Source organism: Takifugu flavidus, chromosome 5 (assembly GCF_003711565.1).
Source record: "Takifugu flavidus isolate HTHZ2018 chromosome 5, ASM371156v2, whole genome shotgun sequence".
Taxonomy (NCBI): domain Eukaryota; kingdom Metazoa; phylum Chordata; class Actinopteri; order Tetraodontiformes; family Tetraodontidae; genus Takifugu; species Takifugu flavidus.
Window position 1 is genome coordinate 1,663,708 of NC_079524.1, and position 15,894 is coordinate 1,679,601.

Here is a 15,894-nt window from a genome sequence, read left to right on the forward strand (position 1 = left end):
GTTTAGAGTCAAACACTGGCTGCACAGAGGCTAAAAAAGGCAACTTGCTATCTTTAACGTGCAGTTTACCCACAATCCGGCTATCAGTCATTTCTGGCATTCTTATCCCTTCGTGTTTTTCCTGCACAGATGGCGAGTGGGGGGGGGGGGGGGGGGGGGGCGATACAGTAGACATCGGTTCTCCTACGTCCCTGTTTTTCTGTCAGCTTTGGAATTTGAACCATTCTTCCTTTTCAGGCGAGGCCCATCCTTCTGTCTGCCTCTTCTCACAAGAGTGGGCTGAATCCAGAGAGAGGCTTTGTGTGTTTGTGTGTGTGTGTGTGTGTGTGTGTGTGTGTGTGTGTGTGTGTGGGGCTTTCCAGTAGGGTCGCACACATAAAAAACACTCTTTGCTACCGCCGGCGAGTCCACACAGCTGGGACTAATATAAGGAACTTTGTGTTTGTCTAGCGCACACACATGTTCTGACACTTGATAACATGTAAATGACATGTGATACAGGTTATGGAGTGCGTGTCTTTCACCTTTTCTTTACGTTTACGCAGCACAAACTGATAGCTGATGAAACATGCAGAAATGTGGCTGTAATGGAGCACACAAAGGAACGCCAAACAGCATATCTGACACTCCCCGCAGAACTGTGTCTTCTTCTCTGCCAGCACCACATGATGTTGTTCTCTTAAGAGAAAGAAAGAGAGAGAGCGGGTTGGGGGGAAGAGGGAGGGAGGGAGAGAGAGGGTCATTGTGCTGGAGATGGCAACTGCACAGCGTACTGTCCTCGTACTGGCTGCTTCTTGGCTCGTTTCTAACCACTGAGTAAAGGAGAAAGCGACAGAAAGAGTAGAAAACTGGTGATAATAAGAAAAAAGAAAACACTGAATTTTGAGCTGAATTGAAAATTGCCATAAAAGAGTGAAGACGGAGGGGGACGCGGAGAGGCTTGGGCTTTAAATATGAGTCGGGGGGAGAGAATGTGCAGACGCCACACTGTTATAAACTGTTTACAGTGATGGAAATATGCATCTTGGGGCTGCCAAAGTCTTCCAAGTTTAGACTCTCTTCAGTTTGAACCCAAGAGAAAGAGGAAAAAGAAAAGCACAAATAGCTGGGAGAAGCCTCTACTGCTGTGTATAAGCAAGCAAACAGCAAGAACAGTCTTAAACTAAAAATAACGAGAAGAAACACGCAGAGTGTTCTTACATGATATAACGGGGGACTGTGGTGATAGTCAAACCCAGCTCTGCAACTTATGATTAAATATGTGTGTGTGTGTGTGTATGTGCACGCGTGCGCAAGTAAGAACGTGCTGCTTCCCCAGTAACGACAAACCAGGACAGGGTAGGGCCGGATCAAGAGGGTGAGAGAGATAAGGAAACTTCATCTTGGTGTGCGTGGTCAGAGGTCAGGGCCCGACGGGGACGGGGGTGCGCCTGCAGGATGGGCTGCAGTGATATGGAGGCGCACTGCGCAATCTAGCTAATGTCAGAACATGCACAGTCAGCCAGAGGATAAATGTTTCTTTTGTCAGACTCATTTCTGGCCCACGCTACGATGCTCTTAAACCTTTTCTGCTTTCGGGCCGCCTAAACTCAAAACGTCAAGCTCGATCAAGTCTTCCGACGCTCTGGCGTCAACCCAAAGGTACGGTCGGAAACCCGAACTGCGACCGTTCCTGTGCGTGTCATCACGGTTAGGTCAGAACCTGCTGGGGCTGGAACCGTCAGAGGTGACACAGAAGCGGCGTGTTGGCCGCGGATGTCAACACCGGAGCAAACCTATTTTTGCGTGCATGTGTGCAATATGATGCCCGGGGGCTTCTTTCTTTAGCATCCGCTCCTTTCATTTGCGGCAGAAAGCCGATCCCTTTGGTGAATCGGTCATATGACTGAGGTTGTGCCGATGATGTGGGGTCGTGTAGGACGCACACACCTCCATCATGGGTGGGGTTGTGTGGTTATATGTCTCAGGAGTGTATGTCTTTATTTTCTTGTTGTAGATGCTTGAAGAAAAAGGCGATACTCGCTACAGATGTAGCGGATGCTGTCGCTAACAGGTTTGAAAGCTGTGAAGAGAAGTTTTTTATGGCCGCTGTATGTTGCCCACATCAAGTTCTTCCAGTGAGACGCTGGCTGCTCTGCTGTGGTTTCCTGGCAGCTTCGCAACAACACGGCCTGTAAAGCTTCCACGAGCAGACGCACACAGACGCAATGAGTCACACCAGCAAAGTCCTGAAGCCACATCTGCAAAAACCTTAATGATATACACACAGGCGCTTTGAAACATGCGCATGATCTGTTTGTCTGTATCCGTGGTGACAGTTTTGAAGGCTTCCGGCTAATCTGTGGAAGAAAACCCCGCAAGGGTGCCATGCCTGAAAATCAAGGTTTCAGTTTTGACCCGGCCTGTGACGCTGTTTTAATCACTACTAGTACGTATTGTCTGCAGAGGAGGGTGTTTCCCTTCACAGCTATTTATCAAAACCATAGTTGGGCTCACAATCGGCCACATTCCATTTGATTGAGGGCCGCCCTGATTTTTTTTTTTGCAGATTCACGAGGCTGATGCAACCTGGCTGACACTCTTCCCTCTCTCACAGTCCGTCTCGTCTCTGTGGCTTCCTCTACAGTTTAAAAACAAAAAAAATCATCTCTCCATTCATTGTCTGGTTTGGGTAGCCATATTTCACCCCATTTGCTTTGAGGTCCTTCCCTTCAATTAAACATATGGTCACAGAAGAGCTCAGAGAGCAAAAAAGGACAGCAAATTGCAACCAGCAACCATTGATGAGCAACAGGATGAAAAATAAATGCATGCATGCTTAGGTTAAGCTCACCTGAAGCTAAAAATAGTAATTCAAATTCTACATCACTCTCATTTAAACCTAAATATTCCATCAATACTTCTACTTAATCTAACAGACTTAATACCCGGGCAATCCTCAAAAGAGGGCGTGTCATGCAGAAATATTGATTTCCTGTGCGTTGTTATGCTCCATCATGGCTGCTAAGGTTTACTGATAAATGGCCTTTTACTTGCCAGTCGATGCACTTATCAATACTACAGCGGGGAGAGAAATGTTCCCCCAACATTATCGGCTAAAAGACACGAGGAGCCAAGCAGCTCGCTTCCTTCCTTCAGTCTCTGTTCGTCTGCTCAAGAGCAGCTGGGATTAGCCGAGACCGGGGGTAATGCACCATCGAAAGGCGCTCCCGCTCCCTGACCCCCGCCCCTATTCCAGCCTGATTAAAGCATGTGCCTCAGAGCTGCAGCCTGCCAATCGACTGACATGTGGTCACAGTGTGCTGTTAGCATTGCCTCCCCTGTTGTGTTGTCAGGCCAGCAGGCATCAGTGGGGAAAATAACAGGAGACCAGTATAGATTTTTCCATCTGACTATTTTAGGCTCTCCGTCATGTACGCCGTATCATCTGTGCGCCAGCATATTTTGCTCATTTGATAATTTCCAGCAAATTGAGACGCGGTAGACGTTGACCTCTGGCTTTGGGTGAAAAACGTAGCTTTTTTTAGGGCGGCTGAAGGTTTTCCCAAGTCCTCAATTGCCTGAATAAATTCCTGAACCAGAAAAACAAACAACTGTACGTGTTTGTGCAAGAGCAACACAATGCAAGGAACTCTTGGGCTCAATGTGGCCCAGCAACATGCAGACCATTTGAGGTAAACGGGGGACTTCCTGTTACGCCTTGGCTCTGTGCAACGCGGTCTATTTGTTTGTCCCTCTCTTGATGTGGCGGATTTTATTTTGACGCCCCTCTTTTGGGACCCTTCCTCTCTCTGCATCTTAAAGCGACGGCGCTTGCTTTGACCGACCCAAAGATCAATCAGCTTCACATTTATGTTTTCTAAAAACACAGTTAACCGTGTTAAATTCCGTCCGTCTAAAAACATATAAAGGTGTTAGGTTGCCATTGAGCTCAAAACTCCGAAGTTTGGCCCAATAAGTTTGAATCCAGAAATCCAAAGTTCGACCAGACTTTTTCGCTCCACCAGTTGACGCCGCGGGAGATTACGCAACCGGCAACGCGAGGTCCCAGGTTGACTTTGGGTCGTTTGAAGTGGTCACAGGCCAGAGGAAGGTTGAACCTCTGTGCTGAGTGTGCTGGGTCGGCGCGCTGGCCGGACTGCGTGCGGCGTGATCGCAACGGGACCCTCGGCTCTGCGTCTCTGTGCCAGACTGAAGTCCAGAAGTGTTTGATTTGGCTCCGCTCGCTGTTTGTTCAGGCTGTTTCTGGGATACTAACTGACCTGCGTCGAAATCCGTTTTTCTTTTTTTTTCCCTTTGCAATTTTCCTTCTCATGTCTGTTTTATACCTTCGCAAATGGTGATACACAGCCGGTCCTCACAGGGACGGAGGCTGCGCGTCACAGGGACGGAGGCTGCGCGTCACAGGGACGGAGGCCCGCTTTGTCCCCGCTCACCTTTTCATGTTTGCTGTGTGATCTCAGGACCGGTCCAAAGATGACTGTGTCAGAGCGGCTGCTGGGGTCCAGGGAGGTTACCAACCTCATGCACGTAGCAGCAAAGTGCACGTTACTGCGCGCTTGGTCGTAATTGATGTGCCATTAATGTGCGGGTCAATAACGCTGTTGAGGGCAGTGAGGTCATGGTGCTCCACAGAATTCTAATGGGAACCTGCCCGCACGACAGAAGATGGACGTGTCTGCGAAGCACAAAGCACCATTCCCAGGAGAGCAAAGTGGGAAAAGAACTCAAACCTTCGGCACTAACTCACTGTGCATATTCATTTTCCTTCCCCACTCTCACTGTCGTAAGGAGCTACAAATCAGAATATCCCATTTAAGATTATGAATATTCCATTATAAACTCCTCCCTGATCCCCGCTGATGTTATTTCTAAGGGACGTACTAAGTCGTTTCCAGAGAATTCATCTGCAGGATTAAATCTCTTCGATCTGACAGTAAATCCAAGCATTAGAAATGTAATTAGGTGGGACGCGGGGAAGGTTTCCGAGTGGATTACAGTTGTTGAACGCGTTTGTTGTGCTCGGAGGTGGTTTTCAACATTGTGTCACCTCAGGGAGTCACAATTCCACGGCCCATCTGGGATGATTTCTTCTGCCTCCAGTGAATTTGAAACCTTTCTGGTCATTTTCGCTCTGTTTACTCCAACAGTTCTTGGAAATTGAATCACCGTGCAACAGTTGCTTGTCATAGACAACATGGGAATGCTGCAGAAGCGCACTTCAGGTCATATTGATGCATTCAACTCTCATGAGCTGCCTATCTTCACCCAGGCTCTGTAATCATTTCCTTCCTGAGCTCCACCCTTGTTTCTGTATTTGCTTTGACTTGACCTCCTTCTTATAGTCCACCTTGGCATCACCTCAGCCAGAACCTTGACCTATAAAAGCTCATCCTTGTGCTGTGTTTGTCTTAAAAAGTCACCAAGCTATTAAGTGCTTCAGCACCCTCTTCCTGATATAACAGAGATAATCTGGAGCTCTGCTATTTTTCCTCATCAGTGTGAATGCTAACTGGGGTTGCTAAAGGTTAAGAGCTTCAGGTTAAGAGAGCCTTAATCAGATTAACCTGCTTCTTGACAGTTACAGTTTAAGAAGCACATCTGCTGACCTGAGTGGTTTTTGTTTGTGTGACTTGTGATTGTGTTGCTTGTGTCTCTATGTTGTGTCCGAGGAGCCAGACCTTCACAGGCCTGAACCTCTCCGGTCAGGTGCCTCACAATCACGTTAGACTTCTTCTGAAGTGCACTTCCTTCTTTATTGTGGAGGGTTTGCGACCCTCAAATCTTCCAAGCATCCAGGCCATCTCCAATGCTGCCTGTCCACCTTATCCATGTCTATATTAACCTTTTCTCAGGCTATAATTTAGGCAGAAACACGCCTTGAATTACAAGCCAGGCTTTCAGACAAACAACAAAACAATTTAGTCACCCAGAAAGAATCAAAGGAATTTCTCACCCAGGAGCGCATTGTTAAGAAAGAAGCACAGCCACAAGGTGTGCAGGGGGAGGTGGTGGCTCCTAGGTGTGCCAGCTGCTGCTGCACCTCTGGCAATGTAAGGTGCTTTGGGACAGTGGAGTGTTCTGCTTCACTTTGTAAAAGCCAGACATGCGGCTGGGATACATTCTAGTTGATGTTCATGTCATAAACAGAAGCCTGTTTATTCTCAGGCAGACAGCAGGCAGCTAAACACATAGACCTCCCTGCACACACACACACACACACACACACACACCACACACACACACACACACACACACACACACACACACACACACACACACACACACATTGCAGCCTTTCCATGCCCCGGCTTTCTTCCATCCTTTTCCCACCAGTTGGACCCGAAGCCACTTTGCATTCCCCACATATTTCTTCACGGTGGCCCACCATCACCGGCAGGAACTTGACTTGGTATTCAACTAAGAGAACGTTTGTCTGCAGGCAGAAAGACTTTGACACACTGAGGTTTCACAGACTTGTGTAGGAATTAGATCTTGAAATTGAAGTTTTATCCTGTGTGTTCCCAGTAATAGTAGTAGTGGCAAAAAGCTTTATTGCTTTGACCTGCCCAAGGACTATGGGTGCAAATAATCTGGTACAGTACATCAACTATAACATATTTCAGCTGTATAGCATCCCTCATAACTGAAATGCAGCATAGCAAATTGGATAGTTTTTGGATAGCTCTGGACCGGTTTAGAAGAATTTTAAAAGGACATGTTACCACCAAAGGAAGCACTACCACTTGCTTCTGCACCTTATCTTCTCAGCACGCCCCAGCGTTTGTGCATATTGGCACATTAGCAGCTGGGAACACGTGGTTTTCCAATCGGCTTCTGATACGACATTCGACTGATAAATTTGTGTGTAAACAGTTTGTGCGTGATGTGACATGTCGGTCTCTTCCTGCGTTGTTTTTCTCTGAACTTATCTCGTGTTGAGTGTTTTTCAGGCACAACTCACACTTCGCTAACATGCCCATCACCCGCAGCCCGCATGGACGGACAAAACATATTCTGGATTGTGTCAGGGTGTTGGCTGGCAACACATCTCAGCCACTTCCCGGTGTCAGATTGTGTGCTGAGAGAGGGAGAAAGAAAGAGGGGGAGAAAGAGGGGGGAGAGGGAGAGAAAGGGGGGTGAGGGAGAGGGAGAAAGGAGAAAGAGGGGGAAGAGGGAGAGAGAGGGGGGAGAAGTAGAGAGAGAGGGAGAAAGAGGTGGGAGAGGGAGAGAAGGGGGGGTGAGGGAGAGGGAGAGGGAGAGAGGGGGAAGAGGAGAGAGGGAGAGAGAGGGAGAAAGAGAGGGGAGGGAGAAAGGGGGCACAGGGAGAGAGAGAGGGAGAAAGAGGCGGGAGAGGGAGAGAGAGGGAGAAAGAGGGGGGAGGGAGAGGGAGAGAGAGAGAGGGAGGAGAGAGGGAGAGAGAGAGGGAGAAGAGGGGGCAAAGGGAGAGAGAGAGAGAGAGAAGAGAAAGAGGGGGGAGGGAGAGAAAGGGGGGTGAGGGAGAGGGAGAGAGGAGAGAGAGGGAGAAAGAAAGAGGGGGGAGGGGAGAGAGAGGGAGAGAGAGGGGAGAAAGAGGGGGGAGGGAGGGAGAGAAAGGGGGGAGAGGGAGGAGAGAGGGAGAAGAGGGAGAAGAGGGGGGAGAGGAGAGAGGGAGAAGAGAGGGGAGGGAGAAAGGGGGGAGAGGGAGAGAGAAAGGGGGGAGAGGAGAGAGAGAGGGAGAAAGAGGGGGAGAGGGAGAGAGAGAGAGAGAGGGAGAGAAAGGGGGGTGAGGAGAGGGAGAAAGAAAGAGGGGGAGAGGGAGAGAAAGGGGGGAGAGGGAGAGAGGGTGAAGAGGTAAAGAGAGAGGGAGAAAGGGGGGGCAGGGAGAGAGAGAGGGAGAGGGAGAGAGAGGGAGAGAGAAATGTGAATGAAGAGCAGAAGAAGTCAACAATTTATTTTTCTATTCCCCCCCCCCTCTGAGAGCATGATGTCATGGTGCAGATCATATTTGCTGTGCATGTGCTATGCAGTATTCCACATGTATCCGGGCCGGAGGTGCAACCCAATCTTTGATATTGTTATCAGTTTCGCGACGCTGGAGGACTGTTTGAAAGACCCACTGCAGCTCTGACCTACTTGTGTCAGCGCACGGTGCTGCGTGCACGCCGCCCGTCCTCGGGTGGTGTGTTGCATGCAAGTGTGTTTGAAGCGAGCGCTCGGTGGACGCAGGGAGTGTGAGAAGCTGGCTGTTTTGACAGCTTTAGAGCAGTCCCAGTACAGCGCTGGGGCAGGGGGTGCGCGCACATTCGGGTAAGCTGTAGGGGTGAGAAGAGGGTCAGCGGAGAGGTTGACGTACGGGGATGAGCCGAGGCGAAGGGCGCCAAGGTCATAAAAATGATACGAACTCAGTGGGTCGTCTGTAATCGTGATACTAGAACACGAGTAATAATCTGTTAGAAAAGGAGTCGCCGTTTATTAGTGGTCGCGTTTGACCGGCGTAAAAACATAACAAACCTATCAGACAAACATATTATTGACCAAGCAGCACTTCTCTTAAATTCTTTTAAGCCTTATTGCTCAAATTGGCACCTTTCCCACTTTTATTGTTCACATCAAATGCTGATTGGGTGTTCTGATAGAAGAACATCTTATTTTAAACTCCAAAACTTGCTGTAATCCACCTGTAGGGGGCCGATACGAGCTCGTTTTTGGTGAACTCTCTTAGGATCCATCTTATTCTGCAGAGAGGCTTCCCACACATTTAATGAAAGAGCGACTAAGCTCGTAAACAAGCCCCTTTTCTCGCGACTGTATGGCTAAAAAGGCCAGACATCGCCTCAGACTGTGCAGCTCGAGAGTTCTCACACATACACCTCTAAAAAAAGCAGAGGCTGCCTCTCCACAGTTCCAAGCCCTCTGTGTGCCAGTGCAGTTAAGGCCCCGTTCCAGTCCAATCTTTTATTCCGTTTCATTCGGGCCGTGCCAGCGAGGTCAAGGGCCAGTGTTTTCTCAGGGCTTCGAGATAACATTGAGCAAATGAATAAACAGACATTGCGTGTTTCCCCCCGTTCACTGAGCATTTAGTGCCGTTTGCGTTCATGTACGACAAGTGGAAGGAAATGAAAATGGGTCTTTACCCGTGTTCTGACAGACTGATATGGGCAGAAATTCCTCTTCAGTATTTTACATGTATTGCTCTGTAGAGGCCCTGAGTGTCAGCTGTGATATAACCTCTCAGAAAGTTTTCATTGCATTTCCTGTTGTTTAGTACCAAACTCGACCAGTAGGAGGCTCTCTTTAATCTTCCACAGCCATTAGAGGAAGTAGGTATTTCAGAAAGTCCAAGGTCCACGTGGGAAGTGAAACTAAACCAACTGTAAAGATAACATTCAGTTAGCTTCCCCTTACAAATGTTATCTCTGGTTGCTGGCAGGACTATAATAAAAAGAGGAAATGCTCAAAAGGGGTCTTCTGAAAAGTCAAAATGGGCAGTAAGTCTGGCAGTAAAAAATGAACTGAAGCAAAAATAGCCTTGTTGGCAAAACCTTGAGATGTTTTAGCTTCTCGGTAACATGGCAGTGCTTTTCTTCTCTGGTACAGCTTAACATTCCAGGAACGCATTCCCAGACACTGAGATCTTGGATACACATGGAGGTATAAAGACTGGGCATGTTCCACAGCAATTTAGATTTTTTTTTCTCTCTTCTCCTTGGTCCTGCATTGCACAAGTGTTGCTATGTGGCAGATAGTTGCTATGCACCCAAAATAACCTCAGAGTACATTCTGCAGATATTGATTGTTTCGATAGTTTTCTTTTTCTTTAATGGTTTTCTTGTCAGAACCTTGAATAGTTGTTTTGCTAACATAAGGATGGGATGATAAGATGTGCAGAACCAACAGGGACGAGGTTCTTACAGAGACATGTCCTGATTCTCGTGTGTGAGTAATGTGCACTGCTGAGAGTCGTAAGAAGCGGCGCAGCGGTGTGGCTGTGTGAGCCGCTAACAAAAGGCAGCGTGCTCTGCAGCAGGTTGCGAGTTAACAGGGTGGCAAAAGCACAGTTAGGGCGGAGTTATTATAAGCATCTCGGGCTAAGATTGGCTGTTGCGTCCTTATCTCTGAAGACACGTTTGGGTGCTTTTTCACACCTCCAACATTCCGGATTTTAGACTTTAACAGATGTGCGTTGGCGGCAGCGTGGCTTACATACACAGTGATCTTAATTGTGTTTGTGTTTTTATATCACGTTTACCCTTAACTAGCTTCACTTGTATTTTTGGGTTCACGGTTGGCAGCATTGCGTTTTCGTGAATTATTATCGTGCAGACAGACGCAACTAAAGGCTGAAGTTATTTCTTTCTGACTGTCCGTGAACGCAGCACATGAGGCGCAGGGCGCCCGGTGCCCTGACGTAGGTTTTGGGGCGTGTTTCCGGTTAAATCAGCTGGGGAAACAACAACAGAAAAAAGGGGGTGGCTCAGATGCGGAGTGAGCCTATATGACAGTTATGCCTCGATTTCCTTCCATCGGGACGTTGTTTCCAGTCTCGGTAGCGTCGCGTCGAGCCTGCTGCGTCGCCGCTTGAGAACCGCGGGGAGCGGGATTAAAAGAGGCGGTCGGCAGAGACGTGAGAGCGGGGAGGATGTGACAGAGCGGCGCGGTCCTGCTGTGCGACGCCTGCGTTCGCTTTATGAGAGTCTGGCACGACCAACGGAACAAACCCGACCATCTCTTCGGTCTCTTTGTCCGGTTCGAGTGACCGGCTGAACCACCAGCAGAGTGGCATGTGGGTCAATTCCGGAACCGTCGGAAGGTAGGAACCCTTCCTGCGCCCGCAGTCACATGCTCCCGACGCCGCTGTCTTTGTGTACAAAGTAAACCCGCACACCGCCTGAGAAATCCTTTATTTTTAAAGGCACTCGCGTCCCACCGTGACCTAATTCTACGCAACGGCCTTTTAATCTCCTCTAAGATACATAGATAAATACCGAGGTCATGAAATAATCCCCGAAGCGCTCATAGTTTACTTAGTGGTTTTAAACTATTTATATGAAAAAGATGAAGTGATAGCATATTCTTTGCACATGTGCAGCTGCGCTCGGAGGAATCGGTGAGGTGTCGTGCAGCGATGGGCTCGGCACATTACGCAAGACTTATCGGCGCATCAGTTCGGCTGGAGGCTGATATGTGCGGGATATGTGCGGGATATGTGCCATCCACCTGCGCGGAACACGGCTTCCTCTCAGCGACGAAAAGTTGAAATTCCAGGACGGAGAAACGGTTCAATCGCCGACCCGCAAACATGTGAATGGGCCAGGTGATTATGAATGGCTGCGCGGGGATGGCGGGGGGAGCGCGCAAACGCGTTTCATTGATGAGCCTGGCGGATGCTGCGCCGCAGCCCGATGCGTCCTCACGCACGCACGCACGCACCCAGGCGTAGGATCTTATGGCTCTGACGTCACGAGCGGGGTTGTGTTACGCAGGTAGCTGCCGTGTTGATAAAGAGAGGCCTCTCATGATTGAAGAAAGACAGACGGGGCCTATTTCAGAGCCGGGCATCGGTGTGTTCTGGAAACATTTCAGCTGTCTGTAATCTCCTGCCATCTTTGTTTTGTAGGCCAGGATTTTACCCCTTTATTATTGGCCATCAGTGTAGCTCATCCAATATTTGAGATACCAACTGTTCATTATTGGATCATTTTCCATCAACATCCTGCCAGTGGCACCATGCGTCATCCTCCTCAGAACAATAATAATTTCTTGTGTTATATCATAGAGCACGCCCATGCTATCGTTAATGGATGGGGGATTGGTGCTGTCATGACTTTGGCTGTCAGACGGATGTGGTACAGAGCCACTTATTGTCCCGGCTGCACGCTGCGTCATGCAACACCTTGACTGTGTCAGCGGTTGTAAGATAACAGCTCTGACAGACCCACACGGAAGCGTCGGCCTGTGTCACGAGGCTCGCTCGAGTGTTCTTACACCTTTATCGGTGTTGCATAGTTTGTATTTGTGCCCTCTCCAGACCGAATCGTCTCCCTGTGCGTTAGTTTAGTCCCGTAACTGGGATCAACGTTCACACTGAGAAACACGCTGCTTCCACTAAGCCCCACCCACCCACCTTGGTGAGGATAGTCGTGCACATTGGCAGCCTCACCGGTGCCATCTGTACTGAGCGAGGCAAGTACCATCCATCCTAACTGTGTGTGTGTGTGTGTGTGTGTGTGTGTGGTGTGTGTGTGTGTGTGTGTTGTGTGTGTGTGTGTGTGTGTCAACCATCCGCGGAGCCAGGCAGGCAGAGGCCACAGACCAGGTTATGTAACTGGTCTGTGCCAGCTGTGCCTGAGGGAACCGCTCTCCGACACACACACTTGTCCCATCTGCAACAAACCACAATGATTAGTTCTAGTTTACTGGGAGCAAAATGTACAGATTTAGGTTGCACACGGCTTCTAACTTGGACACGTGGACAATTAACGTGCATCAGACTGTGATTAAGGACATTTCCCACTTTGATTTGGGCGAGTGTAGTGTGTGCTACGGGTGGTTATTTCATTTTTAATCGAATATCTCTGAAGGATTGGGTGCACCGGAAGTGGGAGAGGCTGTCAGGGTGAACTGTAGCCTGGAGGAAAATGACACACACATAAAAAAAAAGAGGCAGATGGGACTACAGAGGGTTTGGGGATGAACAGTTGCTGCCAGTGGATGGCGAAAAGGTGTTATGCAATGGAGGGATGGAGACAGAGAGGGAAGCAAACCGGGGGCGGGAGGTCTGTCAGCCTAATCCCGCTCCTTGATTGCTATCCAGACACCGGGGTCATGCATAGATGGACGTACCCACACCAGCCAAAAAGGGAACGAGGACAAGAAAAAAGGATATTGGGGTGAGGTTACTGGAGGGCACAATTCTGCTTTACATTTGGACAATAAGTGGCCGACAGTGAGGGCAATTCATCTGTAAGCAGAGTGCTCGGCTGAGTGGGCACAGCTGGGACCGAAGCAAACAGGAAAAAGGGGTGACAAAAAATAGATAAATGGAAAGCTTTCATCTGGGTGATGACAGAAAGAGTTACGGATGGCAGGAACTCTGCAATGGGAGACACGAACTATCTACGAGACTCTTTTTCTGGTCTTACTGTACACACACACACACACACACACACACACACACACACACACACACACACACACACGCAGAACTAGAAAGGTGCCATCAGAGCAATGAGTGGGCGCTGGAGTTCTCATCGCAGTATTTCTATCACTCTTGTCATCACCATTTTACCGTCAGATTTAGTTGTGCGACTATAGTGAGAAAAGAAAAAGCAGCTTTTGTTTTCGACACTCCGACTTGTCAACCTTGCAGCCTCCTCTGCAGCCTCATTCGGAAGATGCCACGCCATTCCAGGACTTTTGTTTGAAAGGAGCCCTAAGCTTTATGGGCTCTCCTCCTCTGGGCTGCATCTCCCTGTGACTGTGATCGAGTCTGAGACAGGAAAAAACCTCAGACCAAGGGTGATCTGAGATCTGGTGATGCTGCTCTGCTGCTGGAGGTTACATCACTGCTTACATCACTGCACACCTCCCAAACTGGCACTAAGCTCATTACTCCGCACACATCCTCATACTGTACATGCACTCTCTGGTCAGCGGAGCATCTTAAATCGTCTCTGGCTGCATTTTTGTTGTCGCTGAAACATCAGTGGGAGGGACCGACATGTGTTCCCTTTAAATCACCAATAGTTCCTCCCTCATCCTGCTGTAGGGGAAAACTTTAATATTGCCCCTTTTTTCTGCTGAAATCCCAGTTTTAATTACTCTCCTCAGCTCGTGTCCAGCTGTACCCCGGACGCCCGCTCCCTCTGCTCTGACAGCTGCCACGAGCAACAGGCTGTTAGATAAACGGCATCTTTTACCGCTTCTGCTGTTTCCTTCCCCGTCCTGTCGTGGGGGCCCTCGAAGGTGGCGCGCCTGAAATACTGGCTGTTCTGCGGGACATCAAGCAGCGTCTTTGTTGGGACAGAGGTGGAGTCTCCACACTGATGAGGTTCTCTGGGAGTGAGATGTTTTGTTCGGTGACAAAGTGAAACCAATCACTTCTATGATGGGGAGACAAGCCACCCGCGGCAGCTGCGATGTCCTGAATGGATGGGTGGTGGTGGTGGTGGGGGGGGGTGTATGAGGACACAGAGAAGAGGTCGCGGGTGTTCAGAGGTGGGCGCTCGCTCCTCTCGGGTCTGATGAATAGGTGCCATTTTTAGCTGCTGGTGTCTGTCCGTGCTTGACTGAAGTGCTGCGCTGGCATCTGCGTCAATGGAATAACAAGTGGAGGCCTTTATGAATGTTTCAGACGCTCTATTTATGGAGCCGTGGGTGGGTCTTTGCAAGGATGGGTGGGCAATTGGTTATTAGATGTATGTGAATCACATGTGTGTGATTATACAATAGTGTTTAATCTTCTAGGGGCATTACCAAAGCTATCAACTATTAGTTATGGCATTTAGAAAATGGGCGTAAGTCATTTAAGGGGGATTTTCCCTGGTTCACACAGGTGTTTGTTTCGAAAAGAGAAAGCAGGTAAATCCGTCCTGTGCTGAGGTTCCGTCTGCTCATCAACTGCTCTCACTTCATTTTCTTTCCTCTTTGCAAGCTCAACAGACATTGATCCAAAATACCTAGCTGGCATTATAAGATAGTTAGATAATATTTCCTCGCTTGAAAACGCTTTTGGTGTGAAGCCACCACGCCGCCGGTGCATCAGAAAACAGTGATGAGAGGGAAGGGAAGTGGAGAAAGTGCGGTCAGCCCAATGACGGCTCCCTTTTTGTCTTTGTGCTGTTACAAAAATAGCTCTGCAGTCCTCAGCCTGCGAACCATGTGTTCTGTAGAGGAGTTTGGCAGAAGGTTTGGCACGCTGGTCAGCGCAGTTATGGGGGCTTACAGCCTCAACTAAGCTTCCTCTGCATTCATTAGGCAAGCGGGCGCTGCCGTGCCTGTTGCCAGTTGCCTAAAGTCCCAACTGACACTGCAAAACCAGTATCATTACATGAGGGATGTCTCCATCAGTGAGCTTTTCCTTCCCTTTGATGAACTCTCTCTCTCTTCCCTTCCACCTGTTTTCCAGGGCCCTCTCCATGGATATAGACACAGACTATGAACGGCCCAATGTGGAAACCATTAAATGTGTGGTGGTAGGGGATAATGCAGTAGGTAAGACCAGGCTAATCTGCGCCCGGGCCTGCAATGCCACCCTCACACAATATCAGCTGCTTGCCACCCACGTGCCAACTGTCTGGGCCATCGACCAGTACCGTGTATGCCAGGAGGTGGGTGACACACATGCACACACATAGCAACTGTGTTATTCTTTTAGACATAGATGGAGCTATGTGCTTTTGTGCATCTGTAACAATGGTTAAAGGCTCGTTTTCAGAGTCACAGCCTCATTTGTCGCTCCGGCAGGTATTAGAGAGATCTCGTGATGTCGTGGACGAGGTCAGTGTGTCCCTGAGGCTGTGGGACACATTTGGAGATCATCACAAGGACAGAAGATTTGCCTATGGCAGGTAAGCATGTGAGGCAGACACACACACACACACACAACAATGGGTCCAATTTATCTTGACTGTAAGATGACATAAAAGCAGCAACACTGTCTCCTTTTGGTAAATAAAACAGGACAACTGGACCTAAACTGGGTTAAGTAGTTAAACCTACTTACTTTACTTAAACGTCCATCGAGCCAAACATTGTTTTTAGCTGTAACTCAGTTTTTAAACCCGCAGCTGTTACGTCCTTCCTGATTTTATTGGATCACCACCAAATCTCCTTAATCTCAGTCACTCTTTCAAAGCTTTTGTATTAGTACGGAAATATAAATTTTAATGCCAGTGACCAAATTCAACCCAT

The 15,894-nt window shown here is 48.8% G+C and overlaps 1 protein-coding gene across 7 annotated transcripts in view; it reads left to right on the forward strand.

Annotated features, from left to right (window-relative positions):
* The window catches only part of rhobtb4 (Rho related BTB domain containing 4), a 29,533-nt gene that overhangs the window by 1,769 nt on the left and 11,870 nt on the right, over positions 1–15,894 (forward strand). For 3 of the 7 annotated variants that reach the window (XM_057034157.1, XM_057034158.1, XM_057034163.1), the window contains 2 exons: positions 15,110–15,311; positions 15,448–15,551. In XM_057034157.1, coding sequence (XP_056890137.1) covers positions 15,120–15,311; positions 15,448–15,551 — 296 coding nt within the window. In that variant the 5' untranslated portion in view covers positions 15,110–15,119. Of the gene's footprint in view, positions 1–5,150; positions 5,226–10,452; positions 10,793–12,140; positions 12,166–15,109; positions 15,312–15,447; positions 15,552–15,894 lie in introns of those variants that run through there. The other 4 variants (XM_057034160.1, XM_057034161.1, XM_057034156.1 and 1 more) reach the window with 3 other exon arrangements.